Raw genomic sequence first — 21,428 nt, 5'->3', positions numbered from 1 at the left:
ATGTAATTGTCTGCATCATTTCCCATATAGATTTTTGTAAATATATACATTACATTGGACACAAAAGTTTGGACACACCTACTCATTCAAGGGTTTTTCTTTATTTTTACTATTTTCTACATTGTAGAATAATAGTCAATACATCAAAACTATGAAATAATACATATGGAATCATCTAGTAACCAAAAAAGTTATATTTTATATAATGTAGTAACCCAATTTTTTTTTTATATATTTGAGATTCTTCAAAGTAGCCACCCTTTACCTTGGTGACAGCTTTGCACTCTCTTGGCATTCTCTCAACCAGCTTCACCTGGAATGATTTTCCAACAGTCTTGAAGGAGTTCCCACATATGCTGAGTAATTGTTGGCTGCTTTTCCTTAACTCTGCGGTCCAACTCATCTCAAACCATCTCAATTGGGTTAAGGTTTTGTGTTTGTGGAGGCCAGGTCATCTGATGCAGCACTCCATCACTCTTCTTCTTGGTCAAATATCCCTTACACAGCCTGGAGGTATGTTGGGTCATTGTCCTGTTGAAAAACAAATGATAGTCCCACTAAGCGCAAACCAGATGGGATGGTGTATCACTGCAGAATGCTGCGGTAGCCATGGTGGTTAAGTGTGCCTTGAATTCTAAATAAATCAAAGACAGTGTCCCAGCAAAGCACCATCACACCATTCCATGCTTCACGGTGGGAAGCACACATGCGGAGATCATCCGTTCACCTACTCTGCATCTCACAAAGACACTGCGGTTGGAACCAAAATTCTCAAATTTGGACTCATCAGACCAAAGGACAAATTTCCACCAGTTTAATATCCATTGCTCGTGTTTCTTGGCCCAAGCAAGTTTTTTCTTCTTATTGGTGTCCTTTAGTAGTGGTTTATTTGCAGCAATTCGACCATGAAGGCCTGATTCACGCAGTCTCCTCTGAACAGTTGATGATGAGATGTGTCTGTTATTTGAACTCTGTGGAGCATTTATTTGGGCTGCATTTGGGTCTTTTACCAAATAGGGCTATCTTCTGTATACCACTCCTACCTTGTCACAACACAACTGATTGGCTCAAATGCATTAAGATGGGAAAATGCCAAGAGTGTGCAAAGCTGTCATCAAGGCAAAGGGTTGCTACTTTGAGGATTTGTTTTTGGTTACTACATGATTCCATATCTGTTATTTCATGGTTTTGATGTCTTCGCTATTATTCTACAATGTAGAAAATAGTACAAATAAAGAAAAACCCTGGAATGAGTAGCTGTGTCCAAGCTTTTGACTGGTACTGTATATACAGTTTTATATATTACCCTTTATTATTTTCTCCTAACCCTACCATCCCTCCCCTAATAGGAGTAAACTAATGGACAACAACACTTAGGCTTCTACTTCCATCTTATACATAATATATACAGTGCATTCGGAAAGTATCCAGACCCCTTGACTTTTTCCAAGTTTTGTTAAGTTACAGCCTTATTTTAAAATGGATTAAATAGTTTTTTCCCCTCATCAATCTACACACAATACTCCATAATGACAAAGCAAAAAAACTGAAATATTACATTTACATAAGTATTTTTTCAGTACTTTGTTGAAGCACCTTTGGCAGCGATTACAGCCTCGAGTCTTCTTGGGTATGACGCTACAAGCTTGGCACACCTGTATTTGGGGAGTTTCTCCCATTCTTCTCTGCAAATCCTCTCAAGCTCTGTCAGGTTGGATGGGGAGCGTCACTGCACAGCTAGTTTCAGGTCTCTCCAGAGATGTTCAATCAGGTTCAAGTCTGGGCTCTGGTTGGGCCACTCAAGGACATTCAGAGACTTGTCCCGAAGCGAGTCCTGCGTTGTCTTGGCTGTGTGCTTAGGGTCGTTGTCCTGTTGGAAGGTGAACCTTCGTACCAGTCTGAAGTTCTGAGCGGTCTGGAGCAGGTTTTCATTAAGGATCTCTCTGTACTATGCTCCTTTCATCTAGTCTAGTCTCCCAGTTCCTGCCACTGAAAAACATCTCCACAGCATGATGCTGCCACCACCATGCTTCACCACAGGGATGGTGCCAGCTTTCCTCCAGATGTGACGCTTGGCAATGAGGCCAAAGAGTTCAATCTTGGTTTCATCAGACCAGAGTATCTTGTTTCTCATGATCGGATTCCTTTAGGTGCCTTTTGGCAAAGTCCAAGTTGGACTATAATGTGCCTTTTCTTGAGGAGTGGCTTCCGTCTGGCAACTCTACTATAAAGGCCTGATTGGTGGAGTGCAGCAGAGATGGTTGTCCTTCTGGAAGTTTCCCATCTCCACAGAGAAACTCTGGAGCTCTTTCAGAGTGACCATCGGGTTCTTGGTCACCTCCCTGACTAAGGCCCTCCTCCCCCGATTGCTCAGTTTGGCCGGACGGCCAGCTCTAGGAAGAAGAAGGCCACTGTGTTCTTGGGGACCTTCAATGCTGTAGACATTTTTTGGTACCCTTCCCCTGACCTGTGCCTCGACACAATCCTGTCTCTGAGCTCTATGGACAATTCCTTCGACCTCATGGCTTGGTTTTTGCTCTGACATGCACTGTCAACTGTGGGACCTTATACAGACAGGTGTGTGCCTTTCCAAATCATGGCCATTCAATTGTATTTACCAAAGGTGGACTCCAGTCAACTTGTAGACACATCTCAAGGTTTATCAATGGAAACAGGATGCACCTGAGCTGAATTTAGAGTCTCATAGCAAAGGGTCTGAATACTTATGCAAATAAGGTATTTCTGTTTTTTATTGTTAATACATTTGCAACATTTCGAAAAACCTGTTTTCACTTTGTCATTGTAGGGTATTGTGTGTAGATTGACGAGGGAAACAAAATGTAATACATTTTAGAATAAAGCTTTAACATAACACAATTTGGAAAAGGGGAAGGGGTCTGAATACTTTCCGAATGCACTGTACATTTTCTACGAACCCAGTATATTTTACAATAGTTATGTTTTGTTTGTTTTTAGTCCCATCCTTCAGCTCAACTCCTCCCATCTATCTCTAAACACAATCCAGTTTTGATTTCTATTTGCCATATACAGTGGGGAGAACAAGTATTTGATACACTGCCGATTTTGCAGGTTTTCCTACTTACAAAGCATGTAGAGGTCTGTAATTTTTATTATAGGTACACTTCAACTGTGAGAGACGGAATCTAAAACAAAAATCCAGAAAATCACATTGTATGATTTTTAAGTAATTAATTTGCATTTTGATTTGCATTTTCATAACTTTTGATTGTCTTTAAAACATCCTCTATATCAAATTTCAGCCAGACTGCCCAGCCAACCCGAGCCACCTACACGCCCGACCCCCACCAGTCTAGTCAATAACTCAACTTTCTCCCCAACACAACTTCCTTCCCATCTTTTTTTTAATGCCTCAAAGGAAAGGTCTGGAAAACACCTACACATTAACACACAGAAGCAGTACACCCTCCATATAATTCATATCATAGGCCTAATAGTACTGTGGTGTTCTTTTTACTTGCACACAATATAGCTGGGTCACCCCGTCCTGCCCCGAGGGGTCCACGGCCCTGCAGCGCCCCAACCCAACACACCCCACTCAGCTTTAGGATCTTAGTGAAACATTCATTATTGGTTTCAGGTGTGTTAGCAGGTGTGTTAGCAGGTGTGTTAGCAGTACAGCAGACTCCCAGGGCCAGGACTGAGCAGCCCAGCAACTAGGAATTGCCTAAATCTCCCCTGATGTGGGCATGTTTTCAATAGACTCCTTTTGCATTACAGTATTCCATATATGACATCCAGACCATATGAAAGTTGCACAGTATACCCTTAATCTCAAAACAAATCTAGTGATACTTGTAACGGGTGTCGTCGTCTGAAGAGGAAGAATCGGACCAAAGCGTAGCGTGGTAAGTGTTCATGACTTTTATTTAAACTGAACACTAGAACAAAATAAGAAAGTGCAAAACGAAACCGAAACAGTCCTGTCAGGTGCAGAAAACACTAAACAGAAAATAACTACCCACAAAACATAGGTGGGAAAAAGCTACCTAAGTATGGTTCCCAATCAGAGACAACGATAGTCAGCTGTCCCTGATTGAGAACCATACCCGGCCAAAACAAAGAAATACAAAACATAGAAAAAAGAACATAGAAGGCCCACCCCAAATCACACCCTGACCAAACCAAAATAGAGACACAAAAAGCTCTCTAAGGTCAGGGCGTGACAATACTGTACATAACTTGACATTTCTTCCATACATTGTGGGTGGATAACCAACCTTCCAATTAATTTTGTATATTTTTTTCTTTATTTAACGAGGTAAAACCCGTTGAGGGTTTTCTTGGATAATATAATGTATAAATGTACACCAAGGTAATTCTTTGAAAACCCGACTGAAATGGAGATAAAACTGAGTTATTACAAAGAAAGTCTTTCAACTGTGAGTTCACCAGGTTTTCCAAAACCTTCGCCAGTACAGACAGTTCATAAATGATAGTTTACACAGTTTCTTCTGTCTCCAGTATCAACATTTCCACGCAAACAAAAACAGGGAGAAGGGAGAATCTGTAGACATGCTGAGATTAAAGAATTGAGCCAGCCTTCAAGACCCCAACATATGCAAATATGTCCCCATTTGTGCTTTACACCTCCAGCAGAATAATACAATTTCTGAGTGCATGATATTCAGTTTCACTGGCATATTGTACATTCAATGGATGGTCTTAAACTGCAGTAATTTATGTCTGAGATTATATGAACATTACTGGGCATTCTAACATATCTGTATACGTTCATCATCATCAATAGCGTCTCCCAGGTCTTCCTCACATTTTTGTTTGACATGTTTTGTGTCACCGGGAAAAACCTCCATCAACCCTTAATACAGTTTGGAAATCAACTTTAGAGGTTTGTCAGACTGCCTTAAAATAGCATCTGGCTAGTCCAGTGTTTGCTGTATAGAGAGAATAAAGTATTGTATCTGCAAAAATTCACCTCACAGACTCTTCCCTGGCTGCCTGACTCTGCTGAGACCCCCGTCACCATATGATCCTACTAAAATGAGGCATGACAAAGAATTACCTTGGTGTACATTTATACATTATATTATCCAAGAATGTAATCAATGGCTCATTAATTGAAATGACCATTATTCCCAGATCCCAGACTCTAGCTTTAATCTTAAACTGCTACTGTAGGTCTACCTATCAATTCAAGATGGAACTTTATATCATTCACTGAATATAATGCAAAATTCACTTGAGCTCCGTACACTGGTCTTCCCTGGCTGTCTGACCCTGCTGGGACCCCTGTCACCATCTGATCCTGCTGGGACCCTTGTCACCATCTGATCCTGCTAAGACATGATGAGCATAGTGTTGTGTACTGACTGCACTAGAGGGCTGCATTCCCGCGGGAAGCCTGCGGGACATGCGGGTCTCGACAGAGATCATTGCGGCGCGACTCAAAAGTCCTCAACTGGCACCTTCATTAAATAGTACCCGCAAAACACCAGTCTCAACGTCAACAGTGAAGAGACGACTCCGGGATGCTGGCCTTCTAGACAGAGTTCCTCTGTCCAGTGTCTGTGTTCTTTTGCCCATCTTAATCTTTTCTTTTTATTGGCCCGTCTGAGATATGGCTTTTTCTTTGCAACTCTGCCTAGAAGGCCAGCATCCCGGAGTCGCCTCTTCACTGTTGACGTTGAGACTCCCATGATTACTCGGCTACGCATGCCTCTCCCTAACGTCAATATGCCTTGTCCATTGCTGTTTTGGTTAGTATTTATTGCCTTATTTCACTGTAGAGCCTCTAGCCCTGCTCAATACGCCTTAGTGAACACTTTAATTCCACCTCCAACACATACGGTGACATCACCTGGTTTAAATGATATTCCTAGAGACAATATCTCTTTCATTGTCACTCTATGCTCAGGTTTACCCCCACTGTATTCACATCCTACCATACCTTTGTCTGTACATTATGCCTTGAATCTTTTCTACCGTGCTCAGAAATCTGTTCCTTTTACTCTCTGTTCTGAACGTACTAGGAGTCCAGTTCTTTTAGCCTTTAGCCGTACCCTTATCCTACTCCTCCTCTGTTCCTCTGGTGATGTGGAGGTTAACCCAGGCCCTGCAGTGCCAAGCTCCACTCCCATTCCCCTGGCGCTATCATTTGTTGACTTCTGTAACCGTAACAGCCTTGGTTTCATGCATGTTAACATTAGAAGCCTCCTCCCTAAGTTTGTTTTATTCACTGCCCTAGCACACTCTGCCAACCTGGATGTCCTAGCTGTGTCTGAATCCTGGCTCAGGAAGACTACCAAAAACCCTGAAATGTCTATCCCTAACTATAACATTTTCCGACAAGATAGAACTGCCAAAGGGGGCCGCTTGCTATAGGCCACCCTCTGCCATCAGCTGTGCCCTGGACACCATATGTTAACTGATTGCCCCCCATCTATCTTCAGAGCTCGTGCTGCTAGGTGACCTAAACTGGGACATGCTTAACACCCCGGCCATCCTACAATCTAAGCTTGATGCCCTCAATCTCACACAAATTATCAATGAACCTACCAGGTACAACCCCAAATCTATAAACACGGGCACCCTCATAGATATCATCCTAACCAACTTGCCCTCCAAATACACCTCTGCTGTTTTCAACCAAGATCTCAGCGATCACTGCCTCATTGCCTGCATCCGTAATGGGTCCGCCGTCAAACCATCACCCCTCATCACTGTCAAACGCTCCCTAAAACACTTCAGCGAGCAGGCCTTTCTAATCGACCTGTGCCGGGTATCCTGGAAGGATATTGACCTCATCCCATCAGTAGAGGATGCCTGGTCATTCTTTAAAAGTGCCTTCCTCACCATCTTAAATAAGCATGCCCCTTTCAAAAAATGTAGAACCAGGAACAGATATAGCCCTTGGTTCTCTCCAGACCTGACTGCCCTTGACCAGCACAAAAACATCCTGTGGCATTCTGCATTAGCATCGAATAGCCCCCGTGATATGCAACTTTTCAGGGATGTTAGCTAGCTTTTTCAAGCAGAAATTTGCATCCTGTAGCACAAACTCAAAAAAGTTCTGGGACACTGTAAAGTCCATGGAGAATAAGAGCACCTCCTCCCAGCTGCCCACTGCTCTGAGGCTAGGAAACACTGTCACCACCTATAAATCCACGATAATTGAGAATTTCAATAAGCATTTTTCTACGGCTGGCCATGCTTTCCACCTGGCTACCCCTACCCCGGTCAACAGCCCTGCACTCCCCACAGCAACTCGCCCAAGCCTCCCCGATTTCTCCTTCACCCAAATCCAGATAGCTGATGTTCTGAAAGAGCTGCAAAATCTGGACCTCTACAAATCAGCCGGGCTAGACAATCTGGACCCTCTCTTTCTAAAATGATCTGCCGAAATTGTTGCAACCCCTGTTCAACCTCGCTTTTGTATCGTCTGAGATTCCCAAAGATTGGAAAGCTGCCGCGGTCATCCCCCTCTTCAAAGGGGGTGACACTCTAGACCCAAACTGCTACAGACCTATATCTATCCTACCCTGCCTTTCTAGGGTCTTCGAAAGCCAAGTTAACAAACAGATTACCGACCATTTCGAATCCCACCGTACCTTCTCCGCTATGCAATCTGGTTTCAGAGCTGGTCACGGGTGCACCTCAGCCACGCACAAGGTCCTAAATAATATCATAACCGCCATCGATAAGAGACATTACTGTGCAGCCGTATTCATCGACCTGGCCAAGGCTTTCGACTCTGTCAATCACCACATTCTTATTGGCAGACTCAACAGCCTTGGTTTCTCAAATGATTGTCTCGCCTGGTTTACCAACTACTTCTCTGATAGAGTTCAGTGTGTCAAATCGGAGGGCCTTTTGTCCGGACCTCTGGCAGTCTCTATGGGGGTGCCACAGTGTTCAATTCTCGGGCCGACTCTTCTCTGTATACATCAATGATGTCGCTCTTGCTGCTGGTGATTCTCTGATCAACCTCTACGCAGACGACACCATTCTGTATACTTCTGGCCCTTCGTTGGACACTGTGTTAACTAACCTCTAGACGAGCTTCAATGCCATACAACTCTCCTTCCGTGGCCTCCAACTGCTCTTAAATGCAAGCAAAACGAAATGCATGCACTTCAACCGATCACAGCCCGCACCTGCCCGCCCGTCCAGTATCACTACTCTGGACGGCTCCTACTTAGAATATGTGGATAACTACAAATACCTAGGTGTCTGGTTAGACTGTAAACTCTCCTTCCAGACTCACATTAAGCATCTCCAATCCAAAATTAAATCTAGAATCGGCTTCCTATTTCGCAACAAAGCATCCTTCACTCATGCTGCCAAACATACCCTCGTAAAACTGACCATCCTACCGATCCTCGACTTTGGCGATGTCATTTACAAAATAGCCTGCAACACTCTACTCAACAAATTGGATGCAGTCTATCACAGTGCCATCCGTTTTGTTGCAATCCATCCAAAGCCCCATATACTACCCACCACTGCGACCTGTACGCTCTTGTTGGTTGGCCCTCGCTTCACTCTCGTCGCCAAACCCACTGGCTCCAGGTCATCTACAAGTCTCTCGTAGGTAAAGCCCCGCCTTACCTCAGCTCACTGGTCACCATAGCAGCACCCACTCGTAGCACGCGCTCCAGAAGGTATATCTCACTGGTCACCCCCAAAGCCAATTCATCCTTTGGCCGCCTTTCCTTCCAGTTCTCTGCCGCCAATGACTGGAAAGAACTGCAAAAATCACTGAAGCTGGAGACTCATATCTCCCTCTCTAGCTTTAAGCACCAGCTGTCAGAGCAGCTCACAGATCACTGCACCTGTACATAGCCAATATGTAAACAGCCCATCCAACTACCTCATCCCCATACTGTATTTATTTATTTATCTTGCTCCTTTGCACCCCAGTATCTCTACTTGCACATTCATCTTCTGCACATCGACCATTCCAGTGTTTAATTGCTATATTGTAATTACTTCACCACCATGGCCTATTTATTGCCTTAACTCCCTTATCTTACCTTATTTGCACTCACGGTATATAGACTTTTTGTCTTCTTTTTGTTCTACTGTATCATTGACTATGTTTTGTTTATTCCATGTGTAACTCTGTGTTGTTGTATATGTCGAACTGCTATGCTTTATCTTGGCCAGGTCGCAGTTGCAAATGAGAACTTGTTCTCAACTAGCCTACCTGGTTAAATAAAGGTGAAATAAAAAAATAAAAAATTAAACTTCTGAAACGTGACAAAACAAAGGCTACAAAACATGTCCATACAAACATCTGCTGTTAGATAGCAACTAGAGGCTAGAGTTGACCTGGCTGTGATAGCTACTCACTAGCGTAGCTTATTCATTCACCTCAGTCGAGAGTGTATGAAACATTAGCTAACGTTACATGCGGGTTACAATACTAGCTCAGCACTGCGAATAAACACTAGTTTAGTATTTTTTTCTGTTAAGTCAAACAGCAGTTACCTTGCCAGATACATCAGTCAACTAAAGAATAGCCAGTTTCTATTCCTTTTACAAGCCGGTGAACGAGCGCAACGCGTACACTGAACTATGCTCAACTCTCCCGTGCTGGTCCAGCCAGCCTTCCAGAAGTGTTGCCTTCACACAGCCCATCAGCCCGCTCTGTGGCGTCAGAGTGGTCCTAAATCCAGTCGGATAAACACCCAAAACAGCCTACCCCACCGCTGCCTTTGATAAAACTGAGGAGGACAAAAATGCAATTTCAGAATGTGGGGGGACATGTCCTGTCCGTCCGTCCGCACCTCCCGTCCCCAGTGAAAGTTGCATTCCTGTGAAGACTACTGCCTTGGTTACAGCTAGCTAAGACAACAAAAGCAACAACCTTTGGTTTACTCATGTTAACCAACAGATCCCTGTTTCGCTGATTCTAGCCTGGAATATAAACTAAATAGTGACTGAATAGTAAAACAATAGCGAAACAGAATTATATTCAGTTTGGATTCTGGGCTACTGTTGTCCCTACATATTTTAACATTACAGTGAAGCATTTTACTAAGTCAGTTACTAGAAGGTTCCACATTGAAAAGAGAAATCGAAGGTCGTTACACAAGGGCAGATCTGTCAACCCTTCCTTTCATTCTTCCAGCTTCCCTCCCTGCCTTGCTGTGTCTGCAATCAGACTGCATTTATAATATCTCACAACACTGCAGCAGCCCAGAACAGTCCATGCCTGTGGGGCGGGAGAGAGAGGGAGAGAGAGATATGTAATAGATTTGATTCAAGTGAAATAGGTGATATTTCTAATCAAGTGGGCATTGACATGACAAATTCACTTTGAAATGGACTATAAGGATTACACGCAGACTACTTCACATACAGTACAACATGACACTTGAGGGATAGTCATACAACCCCTTTTCATTTTCCATTGCATCTGACTTTCTCATGTCTGTTTGTTTTTTTTACAGCTAACAGTATTTTCCAAGCATAAGTATTGTCTCTGAGCATAAGTTTCAAGTTGTAATGTCACAAGTACAGTGAAATGCCTTTTTTGCAAACTCAAAACCCAACAATGCAATCATCAATAACAATGTATTGCTAGATAAAAACACAGGAGAATAAGAATAGGAAATATGAAATACACAATGAAGTAAGTAAGTAAGTTTACATGTGCAGGGATACTGGAGTGATGGAGGTAGATATGTATAGGGGTAAGGTGACTAGGCAACATGATATAAGATAAACAGAGTAGCAGCAGCTTGTATGTGAGTGGGTGTGCGGGTGTGTAGAGTCAGTATAAATGTATGTGCATATTATGTGTGAGTGAACAAATTATGGAGTGTTTGTGTGTGTGTTGGAGTGATAGTGTGTGTGTAGGGCCCTGTGAGTGTGTATAGAGACAGTGCAAAGATAAAAGGTCAATATAAATACAAGGTAAACTCAGTCTGTGTAGCTATTTTGTTAGCTATTTATCAGTCGTATTGCTTGGGGATAGAAGCTGTTCAAGAGCCTGTTGGTGTCAGACTTGATGCACTGGTACCTCTTGCCGTGCAGCAGCAGAGAAAATAGTCTATGACTTGTGGTTGGAGTCTGACGATTTCCCGGGCCTTCTTTTCACACCACCTGATATAGAGGTCCTGGATGGCAGAGAGCTCAGCCCCAGTGATGTACTAGGCTGTCCACACAACCCTCTGTAGCGCCATGCGATCGAGGGCGGTGCTATTGCCATACCAAGCAGTAGAAAGGTACAGCTGTAGAAACTTTTCAGGATTTGAGGGCCCATGCCAAACTTGTTCAAGTCTTCTTCATGACTGTGCGTGTGTGTTTTGACCATTTTAAGTCTTAAGTGACATCGAGGAACTTGAAGCTGTCTACCTGCTCCACTGCCGCCCCTTCAATGTGGATGGGGGCGTGCTCGCCCCCCCCATTTCCTATAGTCCACGGTCAGCTCCTTGGTCTTGCTGACGTTGAGGGAGAGGTTGTTGCTCCGGCACCACACTGTAAGGTCACTGACCTCATCCCTGTAGGCTGACTCATCGTTGCCGGTGATCAGGCCTACCACCTTCATGTCGTCAACGAACTTGATAATGGTTTTGGAGTCGTGCATGGCCACACAGTTGTGGGTGAACAGTGGGTGCCCCTGTGTTAAGGGTCAACGTGGCGGAGTTGATGTTGCCTATCCTCACCACCTGGGGTCAGCCCGTCAGGAAGTCCAGGATCCAGCTGCAGAGGGAGGTGTTCAGACCCAGAGTCCAAAGCTTGGTGACGAGCTTGGAGGGGACAATGGTGTTGAACGCTGGGCTGTAGTCAATGAACAGCATTCTCACATAGGTGTTCCTCTTATCTAGATGGGTGAGGGCAGTGTGGAGAGCAATTGAGATTGCTATGGATCTGTTGTGGCGGTATGCAAATTGGAGTGGGTCTAGGGTGGCTGGAATGGAGGAGTTAATGTGTGCCATAACCAGCCTCTCAAAGTACTTGATTACAGAAGTGAGTGCTACAGGGTGGTATTCAATGTGGCATGAAGCCTTAGAGTTCTTAGGAACAGGAATGATTGTGGCCATCTTAAAACGTGGGGATTACAGACTAGGACAAGGAGAGGTTGAAAATTACCATGAATATGCCTGCCAGCTGTTTTGCGCATGCTCTGAGAATGTGCCCTGGAATACTGTCGGGGCCCGCGGCCTTGCGGGTGTTGACCTGATTAAAGACCCTTCTCACGTCAAGAGCGAGATCACACAATCCTCTGGGTCGGTGATGGCCCGGCTCAACATTGTTTTTGTCAAAATTTAAATGCATTTAGTTTGTCTGGTAGAGAGGCATTGTTGGGCAGATCACATTTGGGTCTTCCTTGCAATCCGTAATGGATTGTAGCCCCTGCCACATGCTTCGGGCATCGGAGCATGTGGCAGGGGCTACAATCCATCACTGGCAATATGATTCCACCTTTTTCCTATATTGTCCTTTTGCTAGTTTGACTCTGCAGAAGTCATAGTGGGCCTTCTTGTATTTATTCTTGTTTTTGGCGGTAGCATAAACTACGATTGCAAAAGAGATTCATGTCACAATTGCACTGAAACTCCAATGAAACATGTCTTTCTGACATGTTTGATACCTTTTTTCTGCCTAGGTTTGCCAAATGATCTCAGACACAGCCAGACACAAGCTGCTGGTACTTTCAGGACAATGCTTTGAAAACACAGGAGAGCTGATTCTGCAGTCCGGCTCATTCTCTTTCTTCAACTTCATAGATATATTCACAGACCCCGAGGTGAGTCAAATTGAGCAAATTGTTTGCTAAACAATTACTATACAATTATAATTGTATAGTTTGTAATGCTATCCTTAATCTGCTGAAGATTACTGACCTATCAATGAGCAACCCTCATCAATACATTTGTCGTCTGTTATCTGTCATAATTGTGTTAATAAATATATTCTGTTTGATCAAACAGTCATGATTTTTATCTCAAGTCTCCAAATATCTCTCTCTTCCCCAGATTGGTGAATTGCTCATCACTATTCACCCAGCAAACAAAGCAAGCCTAACCCTCTACTGCCCTGAGCAAGGCGACTGGAAAAATTCAAACCTGGACAAACACAACCTACAAGATTTCATCAACATGAAGCTTAACTCACCCTTGATACTCCCAGAGATGGAAGGTCTCTCAGAGTTCACAGAATACTTGTCGGAGTCAGTAGAAATCCCATCGCCATTTGACATGTTGGAGCCACCAACCTCTGGTGGTTTCCTGAAGCTCTCAAAACCATGCTGCTACATTTTCCCCGGCGGCCGCGGCGACTCGGCCCTCTTTGCGGTGAACGGGTTCAACATGCTTATCAACGGGGGCTCCGACCGTAAGTCCTGCTTCTGGAAGCTGGTGAGACACCTAGACCGGGTAGACTCCATCCTCCTGACCCACATCGGGGATGACAACCTGCCTGGCATCAACAGCATGCTCCAGAGGAAGATGGCTGAGCTGGAGGAAGAGCAGTCCCATGGATCCCAAGCTACCGGCGACTGGGTGAAGAATCTCATATCCCCAGACATGGGGGTTGTGTTCTTGAACATCCCTGAGAATCTAGGGAAGCCTGCTGAACCCAACTTCAGGGTGAGGAGAAACATTGAAGAGGTCTCACAAACTCTCCATTACCTGAGCAAGCTGAATCTGAGGCCCGAGCCTCTGCAGAGGCCGGTCGGGAACACTATCGAACCCATCATTCTGTTCCAGAAGATGGGCGTGGGGAAGCTTGAGATGTATGTGCTTAACCCATCAAAGACCAGCAAGGACCTGCAGCAGTTTATGAAGCAGTGGACAGGTAGTGAGAAAGACAAAGCCTCTGTTCTTCTGCCCAATGGAAAAGAATCAGAGCTCCCAATCTCTTACATGACCTCAATATCTTCATTGATCGTGTGGCACCCATCAAATCCTTCAGAGAAGATAGTGCGAGTTCTTTTCCCTGGAAATGCCACTCAGTATCACATTCTTGAAGGTTTGGAAAAACTAAAACACTTGGACTTCTTGAAGCAGCCAGTTGTCACTCAGAAAGAGCTATCTTCTAACTTGGCTCCAGCCTTGAAGCAGGCAAAGTTGAAACATAAAACTGACAGCAAGGAGAGTCTGAAGTCAGTCTCAAGGCCATCACCGAGCAAAAGTTTCAAGAAGGAGTCAAAGGAGGAAGCTCCAGAGAAGGCAAAGACAGACGCAGAATCAGCTCGAGAAAAGAGCCAAAAACTTGAGAAAAAAGAGAAAGCTTTGGTGAAAAAGGAAAAAGCGAAGGCACTGGAAAAAGAAGTGAAGGCTAAAGCAGAACCGACACCTGAAACTCCAGAAAAGAAGAAGCCTGAAATTAAACCAAAAGCTCTTAAGGAGAAGATTACCAAGAAAGAACCCAGGAAGTCTGTAGAAAAGAAAAATGATGAAAAGGAGGTAAAGAAAGGAGTAGCGAAGGAAGATGAGAAGCTAACATCTAAAAAGGAGGAAACACCCAAAAAGGAACAGAAGGTAAACAAAGAAGAGGTAAAGAAAGACATTTTAAAGAAAGACAAAGATTTCAGGAGAGATTCCCCAATGAAGGTAAGGAAGGAAGAGAAAAAGGAGCAAAAGAAAGAAGATCTAAAGAAAGACATAAAGAAGCCATCCAAGGATGTAAAAAATGCTTCATCTGCATTAGGTGAAGGGAAAAAACTTGCACCAAAACCAAAACCTCTGAAAAAAGATGACACTACAAAGAAAGACTTTGGAAGCCCTTTTAAGTCCAAGGGAAAACCAACAGTCATCAAGAAGGACACCAAAACCACGGATGCTAAATCTGCTGCTGCAGGAGCTGCAGCTGTCACAGCAGGAGTGGTAGCTGCCGCCACTTGTGCTGCGGAGGTCGTTGAGACAGAAAGAGCCATGATGTCTTCTCCAGAGGACCTCACCAAGGACTTTGAGGAGCTCAAAGAAGAGGAGATCGTTCAGGAGGAAGAGCCGGTGGTGGTCCACAGAGAGGCCCTCCTGCACTCTAAGGAGTCTCCTGAAGCAGAAGAGTCTCTGGATGAGGGGATCACAACCACTGAGCATGAAGGAGAAAGCAGGGAGACCCCAGAGGAACAGGAGCATAAAGGCAAGTTGAGTGGCAGCGGTAGTGAGAAGTTTGAAGATGAGGGAACTGGGCTAGATTATGAAAATAAGGGAGAGACAGAAGAGGTCCATGAGCCAATGAGAAGGGAAATGGACAAGCATATACATGCTGAGGATAGTGAAGACAAGGACTCTGAGGACGAGGGTGCGGATGCAGACCAATATGTAAGAGATCATAACAGAAATGAAAGAGAAGTACAGAAGCTGGGTCTGTCTGTGACACACCTTCACATAACGTCTGAGCCTCTCTCTCCGGCTGCATCTATTCATGATGAGACCCTTCCAGCTGGCTCCGACGACGAAGTAGCCTCAGATGATGAGAACCGAGACGAGGCATACACTGCTACATCTGGCCACACCCAGTCAACTATTGAGATCTCCAGTGTGCCTACACCAATGGATGAAATGTCCACTCCAAGGGACATTATGAGTGACGAAACCACTAACGATGAGACAGAGGACTCTCCCTCCCAGGACCTTGCCAGGTTTGGAGGAACCACGTTAGGAGACTTTGAGAGGAAGAGGCTGTCTCCGCTACACGACGGCCCAGAGTCAGACCATTCAAAGAGTAATGCCACTGAAGGCAGGGACTACCACGCTTCTGCATCCACAATATCTCCACCATCGTCACTGGAAGAGGACAAAGAGGAAGGATTCAAGTCAGACAAATTTGGTCTTGATTCAGCAAGACTCTCCACTACTTCTCCTCTCATACGCTCCCCTTCAGCTCCCAAAGGAACCTTTGACTCATACCCCTCTGGATTCGCTGTACCAATTGAACTGTGCACAACGCTTTCAGGATCATCAAAGGCAGCAGCAGGGTCTTCCACCAGCCCAGATGACAAGACATTGGAAGGAACCACCTCACCTCATTCCTCCGGTCACACACCTTACTTTCAGTCTCCTGTGGATGAGAAGTCTGGCTCTATACCACCTGCAAATGACCATGGTCCTGTAATCGTAGAGGTTACGGGTGACAAAGAGGATTCCATCAGGGTCAGCCCCATGGATGACCCAATTCCAGACCACACCTCACCTGTAGAGAAGGTGCTCTCCCCAATGAAGAGCCCACCACCAGTAAGAGGAAAGACACACTTTGATTTAGATCAAATGTTAACAATACACTTGAGTCAAGATGAGAGGAAAAATGGAGCTAGCGACAGTAACTCAGTCTCATCCACAAACCCCTTCGCAGGTTTCAAAGAGGAGAGTAAAATGTCGATCTCAGAGGGAACCACGTCAGATAAATCGGGCAGCCCTGTTGATGAGGCTGTAGCAGAGGACACTTTTTCACACATCGCCTCGGCTTCCACCACCTCACTGGCCACCAACTCATTCCCAGAGCCTACGACAGATGACGTTTCCCCCGCTCTCCACGCTGAAGCCGGCTCCCCTCAATCAACGGAGGTGGAGGACTCCTTGTCTGTGTCTGTGGTTCAGACTCCAACCCCCTTCCAGGAGGCAGAGATCTCTCCCAAGGGGGACAGCCCCAGGCCCATGTCAATCTCTCCAGACATCTCACCAAAGACTGCCAAATCAAAGACACCAGTACAGGAGCCCAAATCCCCGGAACATTCGACCATGTCATTTGGTCAGGAGTCCCCTGACCACTCATTAGCCCTGGACTTCAACAAACAGTCTCCAGAGCACACCTGTGCAGGCAGCTTGCGCGCCACGGAGAATGGGCCGACTGAGGTGGACTACAGCCCGTCAGAGGACAATGATTTGAGACCCGCTGAGCAGCGCCCACCCACTATGGACAAGCCTATGCTCTTCAAAGACAATGACTCAAGTCACGCCACCTCTGTGTCCCCTTCAGATGCTTCCCAATCCACCCCCTCGACCACTACACCTTGTCAGATGAGGGAAATGTCACCTGTCTTAGCCCAGCAGATGGACAAATCCCCTGCCATCCCCTCTCCATCCTCCTATTCTTGCTTTACACAGAAAACAGAGATGTCTCTGGGAGCAGAAACTAATCCCTTCAAATGTGGAGATTCCAAGTCCCCTGTCAGTCCCAAGGTTCCCTCCCCATCCTACCTTCCACTCTCCTCAAACCTCTCTGACTATCAGAAGTGTGCAGGTGGCTCCAAGGACCCAGACTCCTCCAAGAAGAGCCCTTCTTCTGGTTCCAGAACAGATGTTGACCTATGCTTGGTGACTTCCTGTGAGTACCGACACCCTAAGACAGAGCTGTCCCCCTCCTTCATAAACCCCAGTCCCCTGGAGTACTTCATGAATGAGGAGAACCCTCTGGAGAAAGAGAAGCCCCTGGCTAAGTCAGATGGAGGGCCTCCACCCCCCAGCAGTAAACTACACGCTAAGCAATGTGAAGAGACTCCACCAACCTCCATCAGTGAATCTGCTCCATCCCAGACAGATTCGGATGTTCCCCCTGGGACTGAGGAGTGCCCTTCAATTACCGCAGATGCAAACATAGACTCTGAGGATGATTCTGAGACACTTCCCACTGACAGAACCCTAACGTACAGACACGCAGATCCTCCTCCAGTGGCCCCCAGGGACTCTGCTCCGTCTCCAGCCCACCCAGATGTCACCATGGTAGATCCGGAGGCCGACATGCCCCCCGCTGACGACAACAACCAGACCAAGGACAAGGACTCAAAGGCAGAGGGAGCTGAGAAAGCTAAGAAGAAGAAGCTCACCAAGACCAAGTCCTCCTCTCCGGCCAGAAAGACTGGGCTCTCAAAAGTAAAGGATTCAAAAGGAATAGCCTCTCCCAAAAAGAGTGCAGGAGAAGGGAAAGATGCCAAAAATGCAACCAATACCTCTGCGTCAAGGGGTGTGAAAAATGCCACATCAGGTAAGACCTGGTACTCATCACTCAATCTTTTCATACTTGGCCATGTGTCTAGATCCTTTGCTTCGTTTTCTGATAAAATAAGTTGAACGTTTAAGCTCTATTTGCCTCGGTATAGTTTCACATTTCTTTCCTCCGTGATGTACGTCGATTTTCTAACATCTCTGTCTCAGGTTCAGGTAGTGGAAAGGCAGCAGCGGCAATGCCCGTACCCAACTGCCCTCCCACGTACATGGACCTGGTTTACATCCCAAACCACTGCAGCGCCAAGAATGTGGATGCAGAGTTCTTCAAATGGGTCAGGTCCTCCTACTATGTAGTCAGTGGCAATGACCAGATGGCCCAGGAGCCCAGCAAAGCTGTCCTGGACTCACTGCTGGAGGGCAAAGCCACGTGGGGAAACAACATGCAGGTACAGGGAGACAGTCAAAATTTAGAGGAATAACTGTGTTATAATGCCATTGTATCAGAAAGATAGATAGGTGCCATAGAGACAATAGACAAGACTTAAAAAGTGTACATAGAGAAAAAAATATATCTATATATTTGCTTTTACGAGCAGAACAACACAAAGCTCTGAGTTTTGGAAAAAATAGTATGCAAACCCTAACCTCTTTTCCCTGTTGGCAGGTGACCCTGATCCCGACTCATGACTCAGAGGTGATGAGGGAGTGGTACCAGGAGACTCACGAGAAGCAGCAGGACCTGAACATCATGGTGCTGGCCTCCAGCTCCACCGTGGTCATGCAGGACGAGTCCTTCCCCGCCTGCAAGATAGAGCTGTGAACCTGATCCTGGGCCTCGTTCCGTTCCAAATGATGCTTCTCTTGTTCCCTTCCTTTCTCCCTTCACTGGAGTGCGCACTCGATTGACGTTCCAAGATGCACTTTCAGAGTGAGGGGACTGATGGAGGGAAGGGGTCGTAGTCATTTAGATTGGAACAACCCTCTGGACTCTCCTGATCAAAGGATCTAGTAACCAAGAGATCTAGTGATCAAGTGGATCATGTTGTTAGTGGTATCTTTGAGTTGGGGTGAGGGATGACGTAGACATAGGGTAAAATAATGTAAACACGGAATTTAAACAAAGGCTCTTTGCCAACATTCATGAAAAAGACGTAGCTTACATTACAATTACGTTTGAGTTTGAAATGACAACCGCAAATGTAATTGTCCACAATACTCAAACAAACTATCTCACACAAGTTAACATCAGCTTTGTGGATCACTTTGAATAAGGAATGATGTTATAATAATATCTGGTATGCATGAAATATATGACCTAAACCAGTATGGAGAACATGAAAAGAAGGTCCCATCGTATATATTGGTGCTCTTGACGTAGATTTATTTATTCAGAAAACTCTCTTTCCCATGAGCACCAATTATATATGTATCAAGTAACATATAGATAGAAAAAAATCCATGAGAATATACTTGTTCATACTGGGAAGAAAATAGGTCTGACAATAATAAAAAAAATAGATATGATGAAGGTTAGGACTACAAATTGAAAAGTTAAAGATTCTTCTGGTACATGCTGACAACTTAGATATTGGGTGAGATAGTTGAATAGGTCATCAAACAGTCTCAATCCACTGATTTACGTCTCTGTCCATAAAAATAACTAATATATAAGATTGATTAAACCCAGCTTCATACACCAAAGGATCGAGGAGAACTCATTTAAGTTATTGCCTTAGGAAGTGAATTGAATGTAAAAGACTGATGCACTGAGGACAAATAGCAGGTAGCATAAACTTAAAATAAAATAAAACGAGTCTGTCCCCAACTATCAGATAATCTCTGTATAGAGCTAGTTTCGTTTGACACTGCAGTGACGGAGTATGAAGAAATACATAGAGCAAGTTAAAGTTCAACTGCACTGAGGGGCCTGTGGATCATGTTAACTGTCTTATTCCATTGCGACTATTTTATGAACAATACAATTCTAGTCAAGATGTATCCATTCCTTGTTATTCTGTTTGCGCAAAATATTGTTGATTGTTTTGCCCATTAGTTAATAATGGACACCATGATTTTAAACATTTTATCTCAGTGTTTTTAAGAGTTGTTATTTATTTATTTAAAACTTATAAAATGCAGTATAAAAATAATGACCTTCTTGCAGGAGAATTGTTTAATGCAATGTCAAAACGGGCATTACAAATAAGTAGAACTTGTTGGCCAAATGTCAAATATGTTTCTTGACCAATTTAATTTGAAAAGCACCGTTTCAAAATAATATCTGTAACGTTCAGAAAGATTCAGAAATTGTCTGGTAACGTTTGTGTTGTACTGATTTCAATAGTACTCTATGTACTGTACTCTCCCGCTCAGTCCGTTCTGCAGACTTTTGTGTCAACCACAAATGGAGCCCTAGCGACTGCTTGAATGTGCCACGATATGTTCAGGCTTGTGAAGCTAAATACTTTCCTAAGCTTAGAATTTTTGTATTATTTATTTTTTAAACACTGTACTATAATTATATATAGCTTTGTGGCAGGGTGACTGGTCGAAAGAAATGTGCATGAGTAATGTAAAATATACCAAGTCTTTTTTTCTCTTTTTAAGGATGGGGAAATCTGCCAAAAGAACAATGGAAGGTTGTGCTAATTAATATAAAACATACCCCGCTGGGGACAGACGTCAGTTCAACATCTAGTTTGGATTTACATTTGGATTAGTTGTCAAACTATTGTGAATTCAACATGAAATCAACGAAAAGTGTTGACGAGTGATTAGATTTAGATTAAAAGTTGGGTGTAAAAAATAGTAAATTCCCTCACGTTGATGACTTTTTGCAAATCCAATCAGTTTTCCACGTTGATTCAACGTCATCACATTGAATTTAATGTTTGAAATGTTGTGGAAACGATGTTGATTCAACTAGTTTTTGCCCAGTGGGAGGTACATTAATAGTTGGTTGTCTTTGGGGTGTTGCCAGCTACGCCATTATGGCATGGAGTGAAAAGCGAAACGAGCGGCCCCATCCTCTGACTAGGTTGGCCGTTTTAAGGTCTTTAAATCCGCTCCATCATAGTCCATGGGCCTGTAGCTACTCAAAGAGGATGTGTAGAACCTCGGCCAACCACAGGTCTGTAGAAAAACGTGGTCAGATGCCTTGTGATGGAATATGGCAGTACCTCTGCCAAAATCGCTATGAGTCAGGTAAAGCGCTTTATAGATACGCCTTGAGAAGAGTAGAACACGGGGGAGAGTGACTGTTTTGGGTATGAGTTCCAGGTGTGAAAGACAAAAAAACTAGACACTTTAAAAGCCAGGACAAATAATAACTAACGCGAAGCCATGAACAGAACAATAGAAAACACTAATGTTCAAACTCCAACCGCACACATCAACCACAAATGACCATGCCTATTTGGAGGCCATGAACATACAACCATCCTTTACTCAGAACAAAACGGTCACTGTTAGGTGAAAACTCACAACGTAGACAAAATATTACAGTCAACCAACCAGAGGCAGGGACTT

The 21,428-nt window shown here is 44.4% G+C and overlaps 1 protein-coding gene across 1 annotated transcript in view; it reads left to right on the top strand.

Moving 5' to 3' along the window:
- The window catches only part of LOC120021854 (microtubule-associated protein 1B-like), a 40,578-nt gene extending 21,858 nt beyond the window's left edge, over positions 1–18,720 (top strand). Inside the window, exons 4-8 of the mRNA XM_038965700.1 lie at positions 12,617–12,757; positions 12,987–17,687; positions 17,733–17,937; positions 18,114–18,346; positions 18,565–18,720. Of these exons, the coding sequence (XP_038821628.1) occupies positions 12,617–12,757; positions 12,987–17,687; positions 17,733–17,937; positions 18,114–18,346; positions 18,565–18,720 (5,436 nt within the window). The remainder of the gene's footprint in view (positions 1–12,616; positions 12,758–12,986; positions 17,688–17,732; positions 17,938–18,113; positions 18,347–18,564) is intronic.
- Positions 18,721–21,428: the final 2,708 nt, after the last annotated feature.

This window comes from Salvelinus namaycush, chromosome 26 (assembly GCF_016432855.1).
Source record: "Salvelinus namaycush isolate Seneca chromosome 26, SaNama_1.0, whole genome shotgun sequence".
Classification (NCBI taxonomy): domain Eukaryota; kingdom Metazoa; phylum Chordata; class Actinopteri; order Salmoniformes; family Salmonidae; genus Salvelinus; species Salvelinus namaycush.
Note: the sequence above shows the minus strand (reverse complement) of the source record. Positions and strands in the feature narration are given on the sequence as shown.